This window comes from Euprymna scolopes, chromosome 2 (genome assembly GCF_053919585.1).
Source record: "Euprymna scolopes isolate OS-2025 chromosome 2, ASM5391958v1, whole genome shotgun sequence".
NCBI lineage: Eukaryota > Metazoa > Mollusca > Cephalopoda > Sepiida > Sepiolidae > Euprymna > Euprymna scolopes.
Window position 1 is genome coordinate 37,937,269 of NC_136483.1, and position 25,429 is coordinate 37,962,697.

Below are 25,429 nucleotides of genomic sequence, written 5' to 3' on the forward strand. Positions count from 1 at the left end.
TGACGTCTTCGCTGTGTTCCTTAGTTTTAACCATGGCGATTGAAAATTATAATTTAGTCACTTATAATAGTTTAAATAAATCGCTATTTAAAAATTATCTGAAAAAAATTATTCACTGAATTAGCGTTAAACAAGCATAATATGGCTATAAAAAAGTTCAGAAAGCACGTAAACCGGAAATTGATTGATATTATACTGATACTAAAAGAAAAACAAAGCCGTGCCAATAATTTTGAACAAGGGTTTTTTTGCAATTATGTTTGTTGTTCCTTTGTTATTTATTTTTTCTAAAATCCGATTGCTGCATCGGAAAGGCCAGTTAAAAATACATAATATACTTTGTTATTTTTTTTAATTTAATCCCTTTTTTAGAATTTATTAGACAAAATTTAACTTTTATTTTACCGTGCCAATAAATATGATCATCACTGTATATATTTGAAAGTCTCAGTTATGTTATGCAAGAGGGGGGGGGGTTGATATGAAAACTTCTTGGCTAGTCTCTGGTTCTGTTAGATGGAATTTTGGTGGAAGTTTTTCATGAGTTCATCATTTCTTGCCAATTTATCATTTATACTGAAAATATGTATTATTTATCTTAAGTACAAATTAAGGGGGAGGAGTTGAAACTATTGGTGATTTTAAAACCTACATTCCAGACATTCACATTGCTTCTAAATGAAACATTCTTGTACACTAATGAATTGAAGAAGTCCCTCACTTCTGGCCTTCTTCTCAAATTTCCTATTCATGTCACTTCTAAACTTTTGATCTTGTCATTTTACTTCAGATTTCCGTTAGCAAAAAGGTAATTTGTTTCTAGGATCTGCAAGGTGTCGCATTTAACTTTAAATGTCATGGTCAAAGCTAAATGTGACTAACTATGCTATATCCACATCTGAAAAAATATAATTTTAAGGGACAAAGAGCGGAATCATAAATATATTAAAAAAGTGCAAATCTCACCTTGATGGATTTGATAGAATTCTTCTGCTTCTGGTCGGCTGAGTTTGACAATTTTTGTTTGTACGAAAAGAAATCCATTGTTTATTATTAATCTCCGAATTTCCTGAAGAAAAAAAAAGTGAACATTCGGGTTCAGTTGTAGGTTAGAGACAATTCACAAAATTTATTCATACAAATTTAGGATAAAATTAATTTTTAATTCTGAAATAAAATTGTAACTCCTCACTTCCGTTATTTTGTCCTTTAGTCCTCACATTCTATGAGTGATGTTTCTGACAAAATGGAAAGAATTGCTGGTTCCTGGATCAGAATCTATCCATTTCACACTTATCCTTGCCTGTTTTTTGACCTTGAAGTAGTAGTTGTTTTTGTTTTAGCTCGTTTACATTAGCAATACACATGAAACATGAGTGCACAGTGAACGAGGCATAAAAAAAAAAAATGACAAAAAAGTTCAGCATCGCCCCCCCCCCTGCCCCATTTAGCCCACAAAAGTCCTCAGGGGACGTCAAATCCTGATGGAAATGAACAAACGGTGCAGTTTTAGGCCTTAACATATGTAAATTTGAGTTCTGCACCATGCAAAGATAGAAATGAGTAAGTCCATTATTTACCCCCTCCCTGCATTTAGCCCCCAAATTCCCCAAGGCCTTAACATATTTAAATTTGACTTCAGTACCATGCAAAACTGTTAAATAGACATATACGGAAAATTTTGGACAAATATGGTAAAATAGTCCCAAAAATTGAGTGTTTTTATTAGCCTGAAAAGAGCCGCTGGGGCACACCCAAGAGTTATCATGAAGTATAGACAAACAAAATTATATAGAAATCAGTTAGTTACAACTTTTCAGAAAGTTTTATAAAAATCCAAAGCATTAATTTTTTTTTTAATAAGCACAAAAGTGTCAATTTTAACCTGAAAGGCACCCCTAGGGAGGCAACCAGAGTTCTCCCAGAAAATCCGTTCTGTTACTTTTTTTTACTCATATTATGTTTAATATTTGTGCAAGATTTTAAAAAATTCCAAAGCGTAGTTATTGAGAAAATTGCGGACAGATGAACAGACAAACAGACAAGGGTGAATTTACAGATCCACCCTCCTTTTGTAGGGGGGACCAAAAATTGAAATGGCTTAACATATTTCAATAATGGCATACATAGAAAGAGCTTGATAAGCTAAGAAAGAATCTTTTTAAAATTTTTTAAATCCAATTAAAATTAAGGAAGTTATTATTTTTCTGCCTTGCATGTTTGGATATTTTTCCCTCTTTAAGAGCATATGCGTTTTGTCACATTTTTTACACTACTTTTTCAGTAAAAATGTTATATTTTTGTTAAAACAGAAGATTAAACAAAGAAATTTGCCATATAAGTGTATTTTTGTGCAAGGAATCAGAATATGCTACTGAAAATATCCAGAAATTAATGGTTTTCAAATAATCCGCAGTAAATGCACATAAATATGCTGCAATTACTTAAAATGAGGTCCTGGATATGACCTTAAACTATATCCAGTGGTGAGGCCCCAGCTTGTGGGCTTTGGGGAGTGTGGAGCCACCCTTTAATTACCATTGCTCCCAGGTCCACTCTGACCCGGAGTGGTAGTACCTGTTAGGGTCCCAACTATGGGTTAAATAGAAACCGACGTGAAAACAACAAATATATTCTATTAAAAAAAATTTTCTTCCGAATCTTTGGATTCAGCATTAAATAACTCGAAAAGGGTTGATATGCCGTAAAACAAAAACAACCAACCAACCAATCCTTAAAATGCCTTAAGGCCATTAACAGAAAAGAAATTAGAGAACTCAAAGCTGAATTGTAAAAAACAGAAATCTAAATCTAGGACTATTTAAAAACGAATATATTGTAATATTTGGTATTACTGTAGATTAATACCTTCTGTTACCCCCCTCCCTCCCTCCCATCTGACCAATCCTCCAAAATATGTGATTTTACCTTTGCAGACAATTACATGTGAACACCTTGAAAAACTTTAATGAAAGATAAACAAAATTATTTTAGAATTTAATGTAGATTCCCCATTTTGAGCCATCCAAGCGTTTTAGGGAAGTTCACCCATTTTTTTCTATGGGAGATAAATCCTAAGCATTTTTTTTTTTTTAATAAAAGGCGATTATGTGGTTTTAAAAGGATCTTTGTGCAATTATGAGAGGGTGGGGAGATTGCCACTGACTTTGAGTTAATGATAGGACTAAGGGAAATTATGTGTAAACATCCTGAAGACTTGATAGAAACAAAAACAATTTTAGAATTTAAAGTGGGGGGTTGGTTTCACATGAATTTAATGTAAAATAATTCACTCTTTCGAGACCATGCTAGCATTTTAGGACAGTTGACTAATTTATTTTTTATTGGAGATAAATCATGTGCACTTTTCTTTTAAGGAAAGGGTTTTTTTTGGGGGGGAGGGGTGCTTATATGTAGCTTATCGAGGAATTTTGCTTGGTGGGGAGCTTTCCACTCGGACTTACTTGTTAGGGCTAAAGAAGGTTTTAGGAAGAGGCTTGCCACTCATACCCAGAATTAGAGGTAGGATTAAGGGAGTTTTGTTTTTTTTTTTGTTTTTTTTAAAGAGGATGTTTAACACCGATTGTGAAACTTTACAAGAAACAAACTGTAAAAAGTTTTTGACGTCTAATGGGAGGTATGAGACGAATGGATTTGCCAATCATTTTTATAACCAATGGCTGTGCTAAACAACCAACCAAAACGTCGCAAAATTATTATAAAAATCGTCGCATTTTGGATTCAGTCAGTTCGCCATTTGCTACGTCACAGACCGTATTTAATTCTTCGCCGCCATCTTGGTTACTGATCTGAACTACGCCGCCATCTTAGTTACTGATCTGAACTACGCTGCCATCTTGGTTACTGATCTGAACTACGCCGCCATCTTTGTTCAACATAATATCTCAGAACTTAAGAGGTTAACTACGCGACGGACCGCATTTGATTCTTGGTCGCCATCTTGGTTACTGATCTGAACTAAGCCGCCATCTTTGTTCAACACAAATGTCTCAAAACTTAACAGGTTATGCGCCCAGCCACCATCTTTTCTTTGACGGATCGGAATCTAAATTCGAATTGTGGCAGGTAAAATTTCTGGGATATCTAAGGATTCGAAAACTACAATCTCCAACAGAGAATCCAAACAACCCCGAATTTCTCGAAAAGAATGCGACTGTTTTTGCAGAACTGATTCAATGTTTAGACAATAGAAGTCTGTCTGATTATAAGAGACGCATTGGACGATGGGAGGAAAGCATTGAACATATTACGAGAACACTATTTATCAAAAGGGAAACCGAAAATAATATCCCTATATACAGAATTAACCTCTTTGAAACGTAACAAGGAAGAAACGATCACCGACTACGTCAAAAGGGCAGAAACAACCGCCAATGCCTTAAAACTCTCAGGTGAAATAAGCGATAGCTTGTTGATATCAATGATCCTCAAGGGACTTCCAGCCGATTTTAAACCATTTACAACTCAGAAAGACAAACCCATAAATTTCAGCGAATTTAAAGTGACATTGCACAGTTACGAAGAGACTAATCGTATGCTCGTGGACAATAATAACTCCAGCAATATTATGAAGTTCAAAAATGCTTCTCGAAAGCAGACCACCAAATTACACAACTCACCGCAACGTATTCTTCAAAAGTAATTTTCCCAAGAAAAAGAATAAAATTATCTGCTATAATTGTGGACGACCCCACCACAAAAGTTTCCAATGTCGATATAAACGCTCTAAAATGGACTCCGTAAAAAACGTTGAGAACTTTGAGGAAGAACATACATTTCTATTCACATGTAACTTTGACAATAACTCAAACGGTAAAACCTCCTTGTAGACTGTGGTGCTACAGCGCACGTTATCACCAAGGAATCTGATTTTATTAATTTTGATTCAAACTTTAATCCTCAAAGTCATTTTGTCGAACTTGCCGACGGTAGTCAAATAAATGATATAGTCTTGAAAAGAGACGATGCTAAAATATCCCTAAAAAATAATAATGGCGAAATCTGTAACTGTATTCTAAAAAAATGCTCTGTTCATACCTACATTTAAGCAAGACATTTTCCGTGCAGGCTGCAATTAAATAAGGCGCAAATATACAATTTGGCCAAAATAAATCAAAATTGATATACCCCAATGGAACTGTATTTGACATTAAAGAAAATGGCCGACTATATTATTTAAAAAAGTATGGTTGCCTCAAAAACTGCCTGTCACAACTTGGAAACCTGCCATAAAATTCTATGACACTGCAATACAGCTAATATTAAAAAATTAACATATGTAGTCAAAGGCATGAAAATAATACCTTCAGACGATCTCCCAAATTGTGATGTTTGTGCACAGGGGAAAATGGCAAATGATATAAGCCGAATGCCAGACAAAAAAGTTACGAAAATTCTCTCACTTGTGCATCCGATCAGCCCGATGGGGAGAAACAATCTAAGGTATGTTCTGAACTTTATTGATGATTTTTCCGGTTTAATTATGGTTTACTTTCTAAAAAACAAATCTGACACTATCCTTGCCACTAAGAAATATTTAGCTGATGTTGCCCCGTACGGTTCAGTAAAATGTATTCGCTCAGACAATGGGACTGAATTTACTAGTAAAGATTTTGAACTTCTATTAATTAACCACCGTATTAAACACGAGAAATCGGCGCCGTACTCCCCCTTTCAAAATGGCACAGCTGAAAGGGCATGGCGAACCCTTTTTGAGATGACAAGATGCCTACTTATCGAATCAAAATTAGCGCATAGTTTATGGACATACGCTTTAACGGCAGCAGCATATATCAGAAATAGATCGTTCAATAAGAGGCTAGGAAAAACGCTGTATGAAGCGTTTTGCGATAAAAAACCTAAAGAATGCATCTATTTGGTTCTGATTGTTTTCATTTATAGAAAACACTAGTAAACTAAATACTAAAAGCGAAAAAGGTACTTTCATAGGTTACAATAAATATAGTCCGGCATATTTAATCTACTTTGCAGCTAAAAATGCCATAAAAAGGGTTAGATGTGTAAAATTCAATGATACATTAAATTTTAAAAATGGCGATAAACGTGAAATATTGCCTAGCATCTTAATCACAATGAAAATATTAATAACAACGACAATTACAGTACTTCTGACGAAAACAGTAACCAGACACGTAGATACCCAATAAGGGAGCGAAAAAGGCCAGACTTCTTACAAATCGAAAAGATACAAGATTATGCTGTGGATTACTGTTATTCGTTGAACAGCGCACCGGAAAGTTATAATGAGGCGATTAATTCACAAAATCACCAAGAATGGGAACGAGCTATGGTATCGAATTTAAAGCTTTATCTGAAAATAACACATACGAAATAGAGGCAAAACCAACAGATAAAAATATAATTTCTTCACGCTGGGTTTTTTCCAAAAAAAGTCACAGCTTCTGGCAGTGAAACTTTTAAAGCAAGGTTTGTAGCGAAAGGTTTCTCACAAATTCCTGGAGTGGAATATTGTGGAACATTTTCACCAACGACAAATTTAACGACAATTAGAATTTTATTACAACTTGCCACGCAATACGATTTAAAAATACATCAAATGGGTGTAAAAAATGCTTATTTAAATGCTCCGATTGACTATGAAATCTACATTTACCCTCCAGAGGGATTTAAAATGAAAAATAAAAATTGGGTGTGGAAATTAAATAAATCGTTATATGGACTAAAAGAAAGTGCACACAATTGGAATTTAACACTCCATAATTATTTAATAGAACAGGAATTCAAACAATGTCCCGTAGACGCATGCATGTATACCAAAAATGTAGGTAATAAATTGTTGATTTTGGTTCTTTGGGTTGATGATATATTGCTCGCCTCAAACTATGACAACACTTTAAGAGATGTTAAAAATGAATTAAATAAAAAATTTAAAATGGCCGATCTTGGACGACTGTCATGGTTCCTCGGTATAAAATTTACCTGTGAAAATGAAACTATAACTATGAACCAATCACGATACATTGAAAAAATTCTGCTCAAGTTCGGAATGCAAGATTGTAAGCCGTGTTCAACTCCCGTCGAAATGGACATAAATAAAAATATAGGGACCGAAACAAAATTCATAGATAACCGAATATACAGGGAAATGGTAGGAAGCCTCATCTACTTGATGACCGCAACAAGGCCTGACATATGTTACACTGTAACAAAGCTGTCTCAAAACTTAACACAAACAAAAATAAATATTATTTAAAACAAGTGACGTCACTAACAGAAAGCATGAGGTTTGGAAAAGTATCAAGTACTTTTTGCCCACTTATTTAAATTTAAAAAAAAAAAAAAAAAAGAAAGTTTTTGCTAAAGCTGACAAATTGTTCACAAATTTTGAATGAATTTGATTTTTAATTACATTTCATGTCTTTTTCTACTGTTTTTATTTCTTACTGAGCATCTCCTACAAATATTTAAATATTCGATAATAATCTGCTGAAAACATTGTAAAAAGACGAAAAATAAAAAGTATAAAAGAGATGTACCGTTCATACACATGAACCAAAAAAAATCATATTTCACATTTTCAGTTGTTCAAAGCAAAACACAATATATTTAAAATTTGTCCAGTGGCCCGATTTTAAAAATATTTATTTGGTTGGTATAACAAAATAACGTTAACTAAACATGCAAGAAAATATTTTTAGAATCAGATTTTCAATTTAAAAAAAAAAATTCAATTTGGAATAAAAATCAATAATAAAAAGAAACATTTGTTTACAGCCGTGCTATTGCTGCAGCTTTACAAAAATTTACCGAAAACGTCAGTTTATGATGTTCAGATTTTTATCACTATTTGCTTAAAACTCTAAAAAAATATATAATGTACATTATTATTTATTAATTTATTTGAAAGTATATTCATTTCCGAACAAAACGGTGGTATTTTGAGGACTTAAAGTGCTTTGGTTTGTAAAATATGACTATTTTAGCAGAAGCCCCTTGAAATCTGTGATTATCCAAAGCATTTTATCATCCATGTATATTGCTATTTACATTAAGTGGCTTCATACCTTGTCTAGAGCGATTTTCACAAAAAAAAATTAAAAAAAATAGAAATTTATTTCAATATTTTAATTGCTGCCATCCATTCAACATATTTTCACTTTTAAAGTTTTATTATACATTAAACACATTTTGAAATTTAATGAATTTAAAAGCAAAGATGATGGCTTAAACATAACTAATTCAAAATTTAATAACTAAGAATGAATTTAAAAAAAAAGGTCAATAAAGTAAAAACTTGGAATAAAAGTTCAAAATTTTAGTTACCCCCCCCCCAAAAAAAAAACCAGTATAATTCTATTTTAGGACAAAGAAACAAGTAAACATTAAGATCAATTTTATCCCATATGTGGGTTAAACCCAAGCAAAACATAAAAAGAGCCCCTATTCTACATTTCATATTCAATAATAAAATGGTTAATTAGTTTATTTTTTGTTTAACCCTTATTTACCCTAAACAATGCATTGCTGCTTGGACATACTATGTGGAGCCATGTCTACAGGTATATTATATAGGGAATTAAGCAACAAGATATCTGTTCACATTACATTTAAATTTCTGCGCTTTAATATAGTCAGGGAAACAGGAAAGAGGGAGGGAATTCCCAAGTCTAGCAGTTTGAGAGAAAAAAAAACTATTAGAATATAAGACTTTTCAGCATCTAAGCACCTCTAGTGAAGGAGGTGGATTTTGATGCTTGTCGGATTAGATGGGGGGGGGGGCATTTACATTGCAGAGGGTACAAATGCTACAAGTTCGTCAAAGCAGAATCCATCAAAGTACTTGTAAAACAGACACAAAGATGCAACCTTGTGCCAATGACACAGGAATTGGAGCTTGGTTGAGAGTGCAGAACTTATTAATTAGATAAGTGACTTTTTTTTTTAACCTTGTATAAGAGCGAGAGACTAGTGATAGATACGTCAGCCAAGATGTGCCAACAATACTCCATGCATGAGAAAATGGTAGCTTTGTAGAATCACAAAATGCTAGCAAATGTGAGTAGTTTTCTAGCATGATAGAGAGTCCACCTTCTTTGCAGCAGTCTTGGCAATATCTTACATGAATTCATGTTGCCTGTGAATGTTAAGTTTGAATGAGGAGCTCTCAGGTAGAGTGTTATTAATTATAGCAATTGGTGGTTGAGGAGGTTTTTTGTAATTATTAAAGGAAAGAAGCTTAGTCTTAGCAACATTAAATGCTACCATCCATTTTCATCCCCTTTATACAACCAACTGGAGGTTATTTTCTAAGGTTTCTGCCATTGCCTTGAATACGTTACAAAGACTTAAAATGGTCTATTCCCAAACTATTAAATCATTCAATGATTGTACAGTGCAATCTCCAGCTGGTTTATCCGATATTGTCAGGACAAAAGTGTAATTCCTCTCTCTCTCTCTCTCCTCCTCTTTCTTCTTTGCCTAACTCATTTCTCTCTCTGGAGATCTACAATTCGAGACGACATAAGTGAAACATCTCTACTCACAATATGCCATAAGAAAACTGACCCCAAAAGGTAATAAAAAATGCAAAGTATTTTTTTTTTTTTTAGTTTTTTCATTTTGTAAAAAAAAATGTTACGTAGGAATTATTTCCCATGTGATATCATGACCAGAGTTATTTCCCTTTCACCAGGATAAATTTGTTTATCTGGTAATCCGAATAATTTTTCCGTATTTCACATGTACAATTCAAATTGCTATAAATTAGGTTTTTTTTTGTTTTTTTTTCAAAAATCATTATATATAATATTTTATGCAATAAGTTGTTTTGAAATAGTGCCAACAGAGAATTTTTAAATTCCCCTAAACTGAACGTTAACCACTAATATATACATATGCTGTTATATAGCAAAATGCGAGCATGAAAAGTAATATGGTTAAGATTAAGCTTAGAAAAGTAAAAGAACTAGTTGTTAAAACTGGAAAAGAAAGGACAAGATATTCTACTAAAAAATATAATAAATTTATAACTTAAAATATTTCAGCATTAAGAATTTATATATAATGTTAAATTGAATTTTTTTTTAAATTCTTAATACTGCAATATTTTAAGTTATAAATTTAATTATATTTTTTACTAGAATATTTTATCTTTTTCTTTTCTAGTTTTAACAACTAGTCCTTTTACTTTTCTAAGTTTAATCTTAACCATATTAATTTTCATGCTCGCATTTTTCTATGTAATCCATGACTTTTCCAAGCTTTGCTTTGAAATAATGTTTTTTTTTTGTTCAATATCATATGGGTTATTCCATGTCAAAACACCAGCAAAAAGTTAAAATCTGCACCCACCGACACCGAATTAGTTGAAATTTGGCACAAATATTCTCCTTCATGAGTTAGGAAAATTTGCCAAATTATTTGGTCCTAAACCTTACCGTTTGGATTTTAGAGGGGGGGGGGTAAAATTTGCATATTTTGCTTCCAAATTTATGCAGTGAAACCGTACGGAATTTCAGTGTTTTATAAAATAAGAAAAAAAAATACTTCCACTTATTCAATATTTCTGAAATTTGGTAGAAAGGGCATTTAGGGACTGTAGAATCCAAATATCTAATTATTTTAACCCCATACCTGGTAGAAAATAAAATTTTGCTCTCCCAAAAGCATTTCCCCCAAATCATCAATTTTTTACCTATGTAGTTATGATCAGTTTGGAGAAAATATGTCCTCTTCAATTTTCATAATATTTTGTTTATAGCATTTACTATGACTGTTTAAGTTCTCAAAAAAATTTTGTGAGGGTTTCTAGCCTACTTTAGGAGATATGGCCCTGCCAATTTTATAGTTTTTTTTTTCTATGTACGTTCAGTAATTCAGTGAAAGATTGATAAAGACAATCATCCTAATGCTCCCAAACTTCTCAAATGTTCATATTGTGTTAAGTAATTTCTTAAACTATTCAATAAGATAGTCTTTGTTAATTTAAAAAGAAAATAATTTAAATATATTTTGCAGATATTGCATTTTGTATGGTACAGATAGATTGTCTTCAACAAGTGATAAACATTGACTCATGCATTAGGATCAACACTTTATATATATTTTTTTTAGATGGTATTAAACAAATTTAAAAAAAAAATTAATTTCATAATTTTCACGGAACAAAAATTTATTATTTTTTTTGTTTTAAATGCATGTGAATTTTTAAAACCTAGAATATTTGTAATTGGCACTAAACATTTATATATTTTTTTATTCATAAGAAATGTTTTCAATTACATCACTTTAAAAATTATTTATTTATATATTTTTTACAATTTTTCAAAAAGTTATTTTCATTAATCTAAAAAAAATTTTATATTTAGAAAAAAGTGATAATATACAAATTTTAACCTATGCTGTGCACCAAATTTTGTTGTGTACATAGATTAATTTGTTTTGTATACAATTCTTTGCACGGATAATTTATCCACTTTGGACAAATGATAAACTCTACTATTTGGTGTTGTAGGGACATCAATAGTGCACAGAATATTTGCTGATGGCACAAAGCATATATCCTTAAAATCCTCTTTCCAATAAAATGAATGTGATGGAAGAGCTGGATGCATGAACTTAATCAGCAAGTCCTTATTTTCCATATTAATTTCTAGGATCATGCCAATCCAAACGTTACTGTCATACCTGCAACAAACATATTCTGAAACAACAAATTTCATTGGTTTTTCTTCAACCCCAATAGAGAAGTCATATATCAATTGATAGTTTTCATCTTCACTACATTGTTTCATGGCTATTTTGTCTCTGTCAAGTGGAATAAATTGATGAAAACTTCTCTTCCCTGGAACTGTGGATGCATTTTCAAATCTAATAGTGAGACTTCTCCTTGCTTCCTCATCTTCCTCCTTTTTAATCAAAATGAATTTGATTCCTTCAATTGCAGATTTACAGTATTCAAACATAGTTTCTGTTGAAAGGATGTTTGGAATTTGGTCTTCGTAGACTTTTTTTTGCTACTATCCTTTTCACTGTCCCACCTATGCCATCACATAGTTGTTTACCATGACTAGTTGCAAAGAAGTTCCATTTTGCATCAAGTCCAAAATCTTTATGATGGTTGCATAAATTGGCAAAGTTCTTATAATTCTTGTATTGTGCTGCACAACAATCTGTAAAATATTCAATACTTTTCACATTTGGCAAATTAGCCTTGATCACCTCGATAATGTTTTTCTGTACCATATAAACAAATGCCACACACATCATGGGAATTGTCGCTCGATATAATACAAAAACTTTGACTTTGCATTGTTTTCAAGCTTAAAATAGAGTACCACTGGGTGTAAAGTACATTGAGAGGTACTCCAATGAAAACTCTGGATCTTATCTTGAACAACAAATTTGTAATTTTCAACAAAATCCCCAAGCAATAAAACTTCACTATCACTGATATCTTTTTTTTTGCTTTAAATATCTAGATTGTGATTTAGCCAAGTAAGAATGAGGTGCTAATTTATTTAATTGCAAAATAACTAAATCCACATAAGCTTGACAGGATTCCTTGTGAGTTATTAAAGTTGATCTGTCACTTGTTGTCCATTGGGAGAACTCAATAGAGTTTTCATTACCAATACATTCTTTAAGGGTGTCAATAAGAAATTTTTCCAGCTTCTGTGATGATTTAGGACAATTTGGGCACCTATGAATCATACACTGTCTATTATTTGTATTGCAGACAATATACTTCAAGAGATACGGTACATTCAATGGTTCCAGTAATAGTTTGATGTTTTGGTGGTTAGTGCATACGCATACAGCATGTGTACCTGCACTACCAGCAAGGACACACCATTTTGGTCTAAGACTACAAAATTTTGAAAACCCTAAAGATACTGTCAGATTCTGTTCCTTGAATGCTCTGAAGAGCTCATTTAGGTTGCACAATATGAGTCTCTTCTGCTGATGTAAATTACGTTTAATACTAACATAGTCTTTCCTGCCTGCATCAATCGAGTGTACGCATCATCTTGATAAAATGCTTGCATTAACTCTACAATATCAGCAGGCAAAGACTTACCTTGTTTTTGTTCATGCACAGCTAAAATACCGCTTTTCAAACACAATTTGCGAGCCTTGCGTACAATGTGTTCTGAAACACCAAACACATTCATTACTTTTTTGTGTGACCAATTGGTAGGGGCAAGTGTCAAGATCTGTATTTTCATTTTAGTGGATTCCACAGTCTTCACTTTTGCTGCAAGAACCTCTATCATTATATCAAAGCACTTAGCTTTATCTAAAATCTCACTTTTTAATTTTAAAGATTCATCACATAACAGCTCAGAGTCAATGTTTAATGACTTTGGTCTTAATACTTTGCATTGCAGAAGAAAGTTTTCTCTTACCTAAACGAGCCTTTCCAGAGTCATGAAGCCCTTTTGTGTTCATTGGAGAAATTCCAATAGCAGAGAAACATTCATCGATATTTGTCTTCTCTGTTTCCGTCAAAGTACCTGCATCAAGCTCTTGTATTTCCTCATCCGATACACACTTTTGTATTTCCTCATCCGATACATACCTTTGTTTTTCATCAAGAAGTTTACGGATTCGTATTCGACAATTAGGACAGAGTTTCTTGCCTGGAATAAGTAACAACTTAGCTTTTGCTTTATCTGCCAACTTCAAAGAAATTGCTTTCAAACTGCCTTTAATTTGCTTCTTATGATTTTTAAATGGATTACAACAGCTCTTTTCAAGCCACTCATACTTAGTTAACAAGGTCTGATTGTGATGGCCACAGATAGTCTGTATTTTATCCTTATCAAGTCCTGTCCTATAGGCAATAAGCTTTACATCCATTGCATCCAAATGATCCACTGAATTAATCCAACCTGTTTATCATGGAATAAATTAGTACTTGTTTCAACTGTTAGCTCAGTACAAATAGAACAATTCATCTTTATCTGAAAAAAAAAAAACTACTTCAATTATTCTGTGTGCTACTAAAAATCCAAGTAGGAAAATGACACCTTTCTCTTTGAATACTAGATGAAAAGTGACCAATAAATATTTTAGTTGCTGCAGACAAGTTCCAGTCTGGGTAAGAGGAGGGTCATTCAGAGTTCACAGTCGGCCTAATTCAATTTTATTACAATTATTACCCATCAGATATCTAATGTTTAACCAATACAAAACATTTATTGCTCAGTGTAGCTTAATCTTAGTGTTTTAAACTAATGAAAAATACATTTTATTATCACTTCTAAATGAAAAAAAAAAAGGTTTTAGTTTAATAAAATTAACTTTTTGAAAAACTGTAAAAAAAAAAAAAAAAAAAAAAAATGTTTAATGCCATCAACAAAAACTCTATAAAGTGTTGATCTTATTGCATGAGTCAATGTTTATCACTTGTTAAAGACAATCTATCCATACTATACAAAATGCAATATCTGAAAAATATATTTAAATTATTTTCTTTTTAAATTAACAAAGACTATCTTATTGAATACTTTAAAAAATTACTCAACACAATATGAACATTTGAGAAGTTTGGGAGCTTTATCAATCTTTCACTGAATTGGCAAATTTTCCTAACTCATGAAGGGGAATATTTGTGCCAAATTTCAAGTAATGCGGAGTCGTTGGGTGTAATGGCCTGGTGAATTGACATGGAATGACCCATATGCATAGTCAACAATCCATAAAAAAAAATTATTACCAACTTCTTAAATTGGCTAAATAAAAAAAATCAAAAGACGTAAGTACGTAAATAAACAGGAAAAAAATAAATAAATAAATAAATAAATAAAAGAAAAACAGAATTAATAGGCGACGTTGTATGAGAAATATTATCAGCTCCAGCACGGTAAAGAGCATCACTTTTGTTAACTCTCTATATAACCAAAATAAGATGGCATGCAAGCGACATTCCCACCATGATTTATGAAGATATCAATGACGAAAAAGTTGCTATGGTAACCAACAGCCAATCAGAAGAAATCGTCTCTAAACGTCAATGTTGAAAAAGTTGTTATGATAACTAACAGCCAATCAGAAGAAACCGTTTCTCACGTTCCTTACTAATTCTGAGGACTTTTGAACACCAGTAATTTTATAACTTTTGTTTTAATTAACGAAAATTGAAAATTTTTATTTCAAAATATAGCCGAGAAGGTGACCTATGAACTATAAAAATTGTTTGAAATTTGGTCGCAAAATGAGTGAGCAGTGAAGCTTTAAAGCAGTTCTTAAAAAAGTGATTTTTTGTATGAAAACTTTATTCCATAACGAATACATACAATATAACTTTTGGTACTTGTACAGTTTAATCAAGACATTAAAAAATGAAAATATCGAAAAAAAAGGTTATATTGCACGGATCCGTTATGGAACGATGTTCTCCAAAAAAAAACATTTCACTTGATTTCATCAAGTAGTTTTTTTTTGTTTTGTTTTTTACAGCAAAAAACAAAAAAAAAAAAAAAAAAAACAATTTGTTATGATACCGAGCAAAATGTTCGATTTTTACGAAGAAAAGCTAGTATTAAAGATGGGGAAGGAGTGTCGGCGATTTAACTGGAGTTATCGCCCTATGGCTTGTTTAACAAATTCCATAATGGGTAATTTCAACGTGCTCTCATGAGAACGTGTTTTTCTCCCAAAAATTCAATTAAAAATATAAATGAATAATAAATAAATAACTAATCAGAAAATAAAAAGTCAGCCTTCCCTCTTAATATCACCTTAAAAATTATTAAAAACATATCAGAAAACAAAATTAAATAAATAAAATAAAAAGTCGAGTTAGCGTTTCAACATTTCAACAACGCTCACGGCTGACACTGATGATTGCCGGTCTCGCCCGATCCATGCTTGACGGGAATTCACGAGAATTCGGGTCAAATTATGCAAGAGTACCAATAAAATTAATTCTGTTGACACATGTATTTAAAAATAATGTTCTTTACAAGCCTCCGTACATTTTTGAAAAAAAAAAAAAAAAAAGCGCCAAACATAAGGACCGCTAGGTGTGTCAGAAATTTCGTGAAAAATAGTGAATAATTCCACCCCATCTTTCCAAGCTTATAACTCCTCGAAAAATGTAATTCAAGCCCTAATTTTGTTTCAATTAAAGGAGCAAGGACCAAGGTTTCATTAAACACGAAAAAAAACAAACAACGTGTTTTTTTTTAAAAAAGGTTTTAAACTTCGGACTTTATAGGTAAATTTCTAAAAAAAAAAAAAACACTACTTTTTTTGTTTTTTTAAATTTGAATATATTATTTATTGACCTTTTCTCTTCAATTTGTTATATACAACACTTTGGTGAGTAAATTAATTATTTACTTTTTAAAAGACTTTTCAAAATGGGAGGCGTGAATTATTCGACCCCCTGTCTTTCCAAGCTTATAACTACTCGAAACATGTAACTCAAGCCCTAATTTTTTTTTTTTAATTAAAGGAGCAAGGACCAAAGTTTCATTAAAAAAAAAGAAAAAAAAGAAAAAAAAAAAGAAAAAAAAAACAACGTGGTTTAAAAAAAAAAGGTTTTAAACTTCGAACTTTACAGGTAAATTTCTAAAAAACACTACTTTTTTTTTTTAAATTTGAATATATTATTTATCGACCTTTTTTCTTCAATTTGTGATATGTAACACTTTGGTGAGTAAATTAATTATATACTTTTTAATAGACACTTGAAAATGGGGGGGGGGCATGTATTTAAAAACAAAACGTTTGTCTAAAATATTATATTCGGTTTATTGGAAAGAGCATAAAATTTCACATTGACTCTGAAAATATCGTAAAAATAGAATCAATAGAAAAATTTCGATAGATTTTTAAATTTTAAAAATTGAAAAATATTGAGTCCGTAAAATTCATTACTGTTTAAAAATATATATATATATATATATATATATATATATATATATATATATATATATATATCTATTACTTTTAAAACAACTTTAATAGTTTATTTTGGAAATATAATCCATAAAGAAAATAAACAACCCACTTTTAAATGAGAAATTACGAGTTTTTTATATTTTATTCGCAGTTTCGTGTTAGGGGTGTCAAAAATTCCTACAAACATTCTGATACACCTAAAGGAGCGCCCTCTATCAATTTAAATAATAAAATCAAAACGAATTTTTTAAAGGTTGATTTTGGATTTACAATTTTTATTATTTCAATAGTTTTATATTATTTTATATGAATATATTTTTTTTATTATTGGAAACCTGTTATTAAAAAATTCAATCTAAACTTCATATCGCGTAATATTTGAATTTAATATCATTTAAAGCTGTTTAAAAATAATTATTTTTTAGAATTGTGTTTTTTTTTGTAATTCGAATAATTATATTACCAAGAAAAAGATTATCTAGAAAGTGTTGTTTTTTTTTGTTTTTGTTTTTTTGTATTTCTTAACATAATATTGAATTCATGTCCAATTTTATTTACAACTTTGAGGTAAGTGAAATAAATGAAATAAATAACAGGATTATATATATATATATATATATATATATATATATATATATATATATATATATATATATATATAAAATTACTATTTAATTATTTGATCTTTTCAGCTTTAAAAAAGTTGAAACTTATCAAACCACATTTATTTTACTTGGTTTTCGGACCATGAAATATGGGGGAAACTTACATATTAAAAGTAGGTTTCGATAAATATATTGTTATTCAATAATGATTGAATATCGAAAATTTCAGAAAAATATGATTATTTGATTTTTAAAACATGGGTATTGGGTGTGTGAACGAACGGCTTCAAAAACGTTACAACATAGGAACGTTGTTTTAAAGCGTCGATAATGTAAACCCGATTTTGTCTCGCATTTTCATTATTTTTGTATGCTGTAAAAATTTTTTTTAAATATTAGCAGTTTATTTCAAGCTTTTTCTATTAAATGGTAAAAAAAAAGTTAGGATGATAATATTAAATTAAATTACAATTACATCAGGTTACATGGTTACATATAGAGGGGGTAAAACTGTGGCGCGCGTTGGAGGTACCTATAAAATATTAAATCCATTTTTATTTTTCGTTTCCCTTAGTGTTTGTTGTTTGAAAAAGTGCTATCACGAAAGTGTTTTTTTGTTTGTTTGTTTTTTTTTAAATTTGAATTTTAATAAAGATAGGGAGCGCGATTGGTACTTCTGCAGTTTAAAGCCAGTTTTTCCGTGAGTTTTTCGCCTGGCAACGCCCGGCGAACGATGAAAACTGCCGGATTGTATCGAGTGAGCAAAAAAAGATGCAGCAGACGGTAAAAATTGGGAGAAAAAAAAAATGAAAAGGAAAAAAGAAAAGAAAAGGCGGCCCCAACGTAGTATAAACACCCCCAACTTCTCCATGTTAAGAACGGCTTTCGGAATAAACACCCCCAACCTCGAAAGCCGTTCTTAACACGGAGAGGTGGGGGGTATTCTAAAAGCCGTTCTTAATTAACATGGGAGGTTTATACGACGTTGGTCGTAAAAAAATATCAAAAGAAATATGGAAAGTTATTTTGAAAATAACTTTCCATATATTTTTTTTTGGTACTAGTGCAGTGGTGCACTACTGCACTGGTGCACTAGTGCACTTACTGATCCGCGCTATTTTTTAAATCGTATTTCCAAGTTTAATATTTTTTTTTTTACTCAATTGTAAGGTTAAAGTATAGAATAGGTACAAAACACCCCCCCCCATGTTAAGAATGGCTTTTTAAATAATAACGTTATTATTTCAGCACGGAGCAATAAGTGTACTCAAGTACCCTTCTTTTAATGAGCCCGCCGTTTTTAGAGGGTTACAAACAAATCGGTCAGGTAATCATTACTATCATCGATATAAACTATTAAAAATAAATAAATAAATAATACCGTTAAGAAATTAATCATAAATAATTTATATTTCTTAACCTTACATTTGTGACCTATTTGCGTAAAAAAAAAATATTTAAAAGAAGTTATCAGTTTTTAAACTTCTTTAAATATCGGATCTGAGCAAAGTAAGTAGTTATGTTTGTTTAAAAGTGGCTACTTTCCTGATTCCGATATTTATGGAACTTTAAAACATATATTAATTAATTTTTTTTAACGCAAACAAGTTGCAAAAATAGTTTTTGGTTAATTTTCTAACGGTATTTCCTTTAAAGTAAATAATGTTGATAATAGTAATTATTACCATCGGCTATTTTAATGCATCAACAGATATTGCAGAAAAAAGAAAAAAAACGGATGACTTGTGTACTGTTTACCCTTGTGACCGTTCGACATAAAGTAATTTTGAAACCTTTAAACTGACTAATGGAAATTAATTCTTAGCTTGAATTAAAGTTTAAAGGGGGAAAACTCAAGTATTATGAATGATTTGTACTCCGATAAAATAAAGGAAAAAAAATTCACGCGCATGTCGTATAAAATAACAAAATACATTATTTATTTTACACAATCTATTTCAAAAGAAAAAAAAATCTATATTCAATTTCACGGTGATTCTTATTGAAAGAAGAAAGGTCAAATAATTGTCGTTGCTTCATTCGTGTCTCTATTGACATTTCTCAAAAAAGATGTTCAAATCAAAAGTGACCTTGTTGTTGTCGGGGTATCAATCAATACACCAACCACTTACAAAAAAAAAAAATATATATATATAACAAAGGAGAACAGAAATGGAGTTTGCTATTCCTTTAAATAATAGCTTAGCTTCGTTTTCTCCTTACGTTCCGTAAACAAAAGACATGTTTAAATAACGACAAATTGATTTTGTTTCACTTTCGATACTTTCGATAAGTAAATATAAAATTAAAAAAAAAAAAAAATGTTCGCCTTCGGTTTATGGTCACCAATTTATTATAATACTAGAGTTTTTATTATACACTTTAATAGACAGAAATTATATTCGATACGGCATTTTAAAGGCTTTAAAATCACTTTCCAATATCAAAGTTTATAACGTAAACATTGTGCATTGTGTCGGGCTTCTTTTTTTCCATTAATGGTAATTTCAGCGATTACTTCGTAATTGTAAGAAATTTGAAATTTCTTTTTGTAAGTAATTTAAACTGTTAACTTGAAAATAATTTCTGTCTACAATTAAAGTTTATAATCGAAAACGTCTAATATCGCGCAAAAGAAAAAGAAAAACAATATTTTTGCAAGGAACCACTATTCATTAAGTTTTTTGTTTTGTTTTTCGATTCATTGCATAAAAAGAAAGAAGAAAAAAAGCAAGTCTTACAGAGACAATATGTGGACAGGCCATACAATCGGGCTTCAGAATGGCCAATGTCAATTGGAGTCGATTCGCAACCACGTGCATTTTGTCGTCACGTTTCAGTCCTTTTTACACTTCAAAAATTCGTTTTATTATTATTATTGATAAACAAAGAAGAGTTCCGTGTCATTTGCGAATTTGATTTTAGTTATCTCCCTTGCAGTTGTTACAACTCTTCTTCTTTTTCTTCTCCTACCTCCTCTTTTTTCTTAACACACTGTTAGTTCATTCAAAAAAGAAAAAAAAATGAGGAGAGGGCAAATAAAGCAGGTAAATGTTTACTTTAACTACAACAGAACACCGACCAATAAAATTTAGTTCTTTAAAAGTTTTCGGGGTCGCTGACAACGAATCTGGTATTCAAACCTGTCGCAAATTTACCGTTTTAATGGTATTAACCTCTGAATCCTCGCACTATTTTGTGCCATCTCACCGCACCGCGCACGCCTTCGTTTATGCTATTTTTACATGATGCGTTCGCGCGTGCACGCGCGTCGTAAAGTGACTTGTCACATCGCGGAAGAATTTTTTACCAGACATTTGAAATAACTAGAAAGTTTTCAAAAACAAATAAATGTTGTTCATTTTTCTGTGTTACGTAGTTTTTTTTATGCTTTTTAATTGATCTAAAAAATAAGGTTTTACGAGCGGTTAAACATTTTTATTTTTCGTTTTTTTTCTTTTTGAGGGGGGGGGGGTATTCAATTATAGAATTTGTACAACATTTAACAGATGGTTCTGCAGTCTAATTTACTGTTTTTCTATAAGTAACGCCCCCCCCCCCCCAATTTATCGTTTTTCCGTAAGTAACGCGCCGACATACACCGAGCAGAAGAATTGTTTAATTTTTCACAAAAATTCTGTTTACATTGGAGGCATTTTTGTGAGAACACCGCCGCCGCCGCCCCCGCCCCAATGTAAACAGAATTTTTGTGAAAAATTAAACAATTCTTCTGCTCGGTGTATGTCGGCGCGTTACTTACGGAAAAACGATAAATTAAACTGCAGAAGCATCTGTCAAAATCCATACAAATTCTATAATTGAATACCCCCTAAAAAAAAAAATAAATAAACGAAAAACAAATGTAAACCGCTCGTGAAAACTTACTGACATTATTTTTACTATAAATGAGGTGAAAACTATTTTTAAAATTTTATTTAAAGTATTTCAATGAGATGAAAACTATTTTTCTATTTTATGAAAAATATTTCCTGTCATTTAAAATATCCGCCATGTATCCATGCGCCTTGTGAAAGATCACGTGACTACGCGCGTGTACATTTCAATAAGAACTACTCAGTACTCTCGTGTAACGTTAACGAATACGGTAATATGGCGCAAAATAGTGCGAGGGTTCAGGGGTGAATACCATTAAAACGGTAAATTTACAACGGGTTTGAATATCAGGTTCGTTGTCAGCGACCCCGAAAACCTATCCAGAACCAAATTTTATTGGTCCGTGTTCTGTTGTAGTTAAAGTAAACATTTACCTAAACTTGAAAATAATATTTAAAAATAGCGCAGATTCCATTTTGACTTTCACCAATTTTCCTGTTAATAATTAAATAAACTCCGGCAAAAAAAAAAAAAAAAAAAAAAAAAAAAAAAAAAAAAAAACGCAAAAATTCTTTCCTTGTAAAAATAATGATTTCTCCCTCAATCGAATAACGTTCAACATCGGAGCCAACGTATTTCACTAGTTGGGTAGCATTCGTGTACGTCGGTATTTCAGAATTAGCGTTATCGACTAAAAGCGACAGTCAAATTTATTGTCCAAATGATAGCAACAAAATATGGGGGGGGGGACAGGAAAGTTCTCGGTTACTTGACGTAAAAATCTGCAAGGCAAGAAACATACAAACATATAAAAGGTTGTTTGCTTCTTCCTTTTTGAGATACGCTCTCTCAATCTTCTGGTTCTAATGTTTTTTTTGTTTTTTGTTGTTTTTTTTACAAAGGCATCACCACATTATCAAGGCCCAGAGGCCACTCAAGGATAAGGGTTAAAGAGTGTACAGTAGAAATTGGACAATATAGTAATCATTAGTAATGAAAATTTGGTAAATTTGATAACATATGGAACGGCTCATCAAGAGCTTATTTACTTTAGACTTGAACACAACCATATTGTAGTCAGCCGGAAAGCAGGAAAACGGAAGACAATTCCACAGGCGTGCAGTTCTAAGAAAGAAGCTTTGTTCATGGAATCTACGATTAGGTTTAGGCAAAGATAAAGAGTGGGGGGAATTATTGATAGTGTTTACAGCTAGATGAGTGTTTCTTGTGAAAGTTTGGCGAGGGGGGACCATAGATTGAAGCTCAGTCGAACACTTTCCATGAAAATAACGATACATCAGAGACAAACTCGCAACATCTCTTCTGTGAGATAGAGGTTGCAAGGAGGAGAAAAGGACATCTACGAAACTACAAAGTCTATTTTGAACTCTTTCAAGGCAGGACAAGTCCTTTCTAGCAGCTCCTGCCCAGATGTGGCAACAGTATTCCATCCTTGGACGTACCTAGCTCTTATATAGATAGAGAATAGCATCAGCAGTGAGATATTTACCGAATCGATAGAAAGATCCCACCATTTTTCCAGCGGCCTTGGCAACAGATTTGATATACGTGTTCCATTTAAGATCAGGAGTAATGGTCAAGCCCAGAAGCTTGTCAAAACTTGAGGCCTCCTGAAGACGAGAGCCATTCATTTCAATTGATGCCAAATGTGGATTAGAATGTTGATGATGTAAAGAGAGAAGCTTGGTTTTAGATGCATTAAAAGTAACTAGCCACTCCTTTCCCCATTGTACTACGTGCTCAAGATCAGAGGAGAGAGAATTGGAGAGAACTTGGTCGTTTACTGTCTTAGATGTGCTACCATAAATGGTAGTGTCGTCAGCATAAATGTCTACAAATGATGTAAGGATGTGATTTGGAAGATCATTAATATAGATCAGGAAAAGAGTTGGGCCCAGGATGGACCCCTGAGGGACACCGGCATTAATACTGTGAGCTTCTGATTTTTGCCCCTCAACTACTACTCTTATGAACCTATCAGAAAGAAATGATTTAATAATTGAGAAGACATTTCCAGCTATACCATAGCTAGCGATCTTATGAAGTAAACCTTTATGCCACACCCTATCAAAGGCCTTAGATATGTCAAGAGCAATTGCCCTAGAAAGATTGCCATCGTCGAGAGATTTGCTAATCCTATGCGATATAACTGTAAGCACATCTGCTGTAGATCTAGCAGAACGGAAACCATATTGAGTGTCACTAAGAAGGTTATTTTTGTTGAGATGGTTGATTACTTCTGTATTTAACACAGATTCCAACAACTTACTCATGACGCACAGGAGACTTATTGGCCTGTACTGAGAGGGGGATGAGCGATCACCTGAATTCTTAAATACAGGGCATACTGATGAGATTTTCCAGGGAGATGGGAAACTATTCTCCTTAAGACAACGTTTAAACAGTTTTGTAAATATGGGCGCTAGTTCAGGTTGAAGTTTTTTGAGTACTATAATTGGAATACCGTCAGGGCCAGTTGCTTTACTGGAATCAAGGTTTTTGATTAGCTTGGCAACATCACGTACAGATATACGTATATCACATAGCGTGTTTTCTGATACAGGAGGAAATATTGGGGGTTGGCGGCCTTGGTCGCAAAGGGTAGAATTAGCTGCAAAGTTCTTGACAAAGAGTTTGGCTTTGTCTGATGCTGACGAGATTACCTCAGGTCCATTGATAATAGTTGGGATGGAGCACACGCTTCTGTTCAGGATTCTGTTTGCTATTTGCCAAAACTGGTGGGAACCAAGCCGCTGCTCAGCTACTTTGGACTTAACAGATTGAGCATACAAATCTCTTGCGTTCCTTATTACTTTCTTACAATGGTTGCTGGCAGACCTGAAACCGGCTTTAGTTTCCATACATCTATTACGTTTGAAGCAGTGGAAAAAGTGATTTCTGTGCGCAATGGCAGCAGCACATTCTGGAGAGCACCATGGCTGGCTGTTAGGTTTTTGCTGAAACTTTTTAGAGGGTATGAAATGGTCAATACCTACAATTAACCATTCAGTCAGGTCTAATACTATAGAGGACACATCCTTTTTAAACATGGAATGCAGAGGTAGATCAGATATAAATGTACGGAAGTTATCCCAGTCAGCCTTAGTGTATCGATATACTGTACGATGGAGAGGTACGTCTGGGGACTTATTACATTTCATTTTTATCTTAATTGATACAACAGAGTGGTCAAAAGATCCAAGAGGCGACAGAACAGAAACTGAACATAGTTCAGCAATAAAAAAGTCTTTCGAAACAATTTCCATTGGTAGAGCCTTTTTACCCTTTAATTAATGAGGGGGTGAAACAAAATACATGATTATTAGAAAAAAAAAAAAACTTGTAGGAATTCTCATGCGAGAATCTCTTTCCCTTTTAGTCACAATAATATATTATGGCCCGGGCAATATCGGATGTCCCGGGTAGAGAGATGAGTGACGGACATTTGAACTGGTGACAATGTTATGAAAATAACAAAGTTTTTTTTTTGTTTTTTACTTGGGAGTCACCACTTATCAAGGCCAAAAAGTCACTCGAAGATAAAGGTTAATGAATATAAGGTCGTAGTGTAGTAACTGTTAACGGTGTAAATTGAGTAGAATTTGATTATTTATGGAGACGGCTCAACAAGAACTTGTTTACATTGGATTTGAAGACTACTATGTTGTATTCAATCGGGAAGCAGGACAGCAGAACAGTGTTCCATAGGCAGGCAGTTCTGGGAAAAAAGCTTTGTTGATGGAATCTGCGTTTAGATTCAGATAGAGAGCGGGGGAAATCGTATATAGTGGTTGTAGCTAGTTGAGTATTTTTGTGAAAGTTTCGCAAGATGGGACCATAGATTGGAGTTCAGTCGAGCACTTGCCATCAAAATAACAATAGAGCAGAGACAGGCTCACAATGTCTATTCTGTGGGAAAGAGGCTGTAGGGAAAAGAAAAGGGTATCACCTACTACGTTTCAAAGCATTTTTTTTTTTTTACTCACGTTCATCCCTAACAAAGCATATCATCACTTAGACATAAGAAGCTGCTATTTGGAACCATGCCTAGGAAA

The 25,429-nt window shown here is 32.4% G+C and overlaps 1 protein-coding gene across 2 annotated transcripts in view; it reads right to left on the bottom strand.

Annotated features, from left to right (window-relative positions):
- The window catches only part of LOC145291166 (nucleoside diphosphate kinase 6, mitochondrial-like), a 39,365-nt gene extending 18,705 nt beyond the window's left edge, over positions 1–20,660 (bottom strand). The window contains exons 1-2 of one of the 2 annotated variants that reach the window (XM_080136711.1): positions 20,261–20,660; positions 967–1,069 (exon numbers count right to left, since the gene is read on the bottom strand). In XM_080136711.1, coding sequence (XP_079992837.1) covers positions 967–1,069; positions 20,261–20,341 — 184 coding nt within the window. In that variant the 5' untranslated portion in view covers positions 20,342–20,660. The remainder of the gene's footprint in view (positions 1–966; positions 1,070–20,260) is intronic. The other variant, XM_080136701.1, reaches the window with a different exon arrangement.
- Between the last annotated feature and the right edge of the window lie 4,769 nt (positions 20,661–25,429).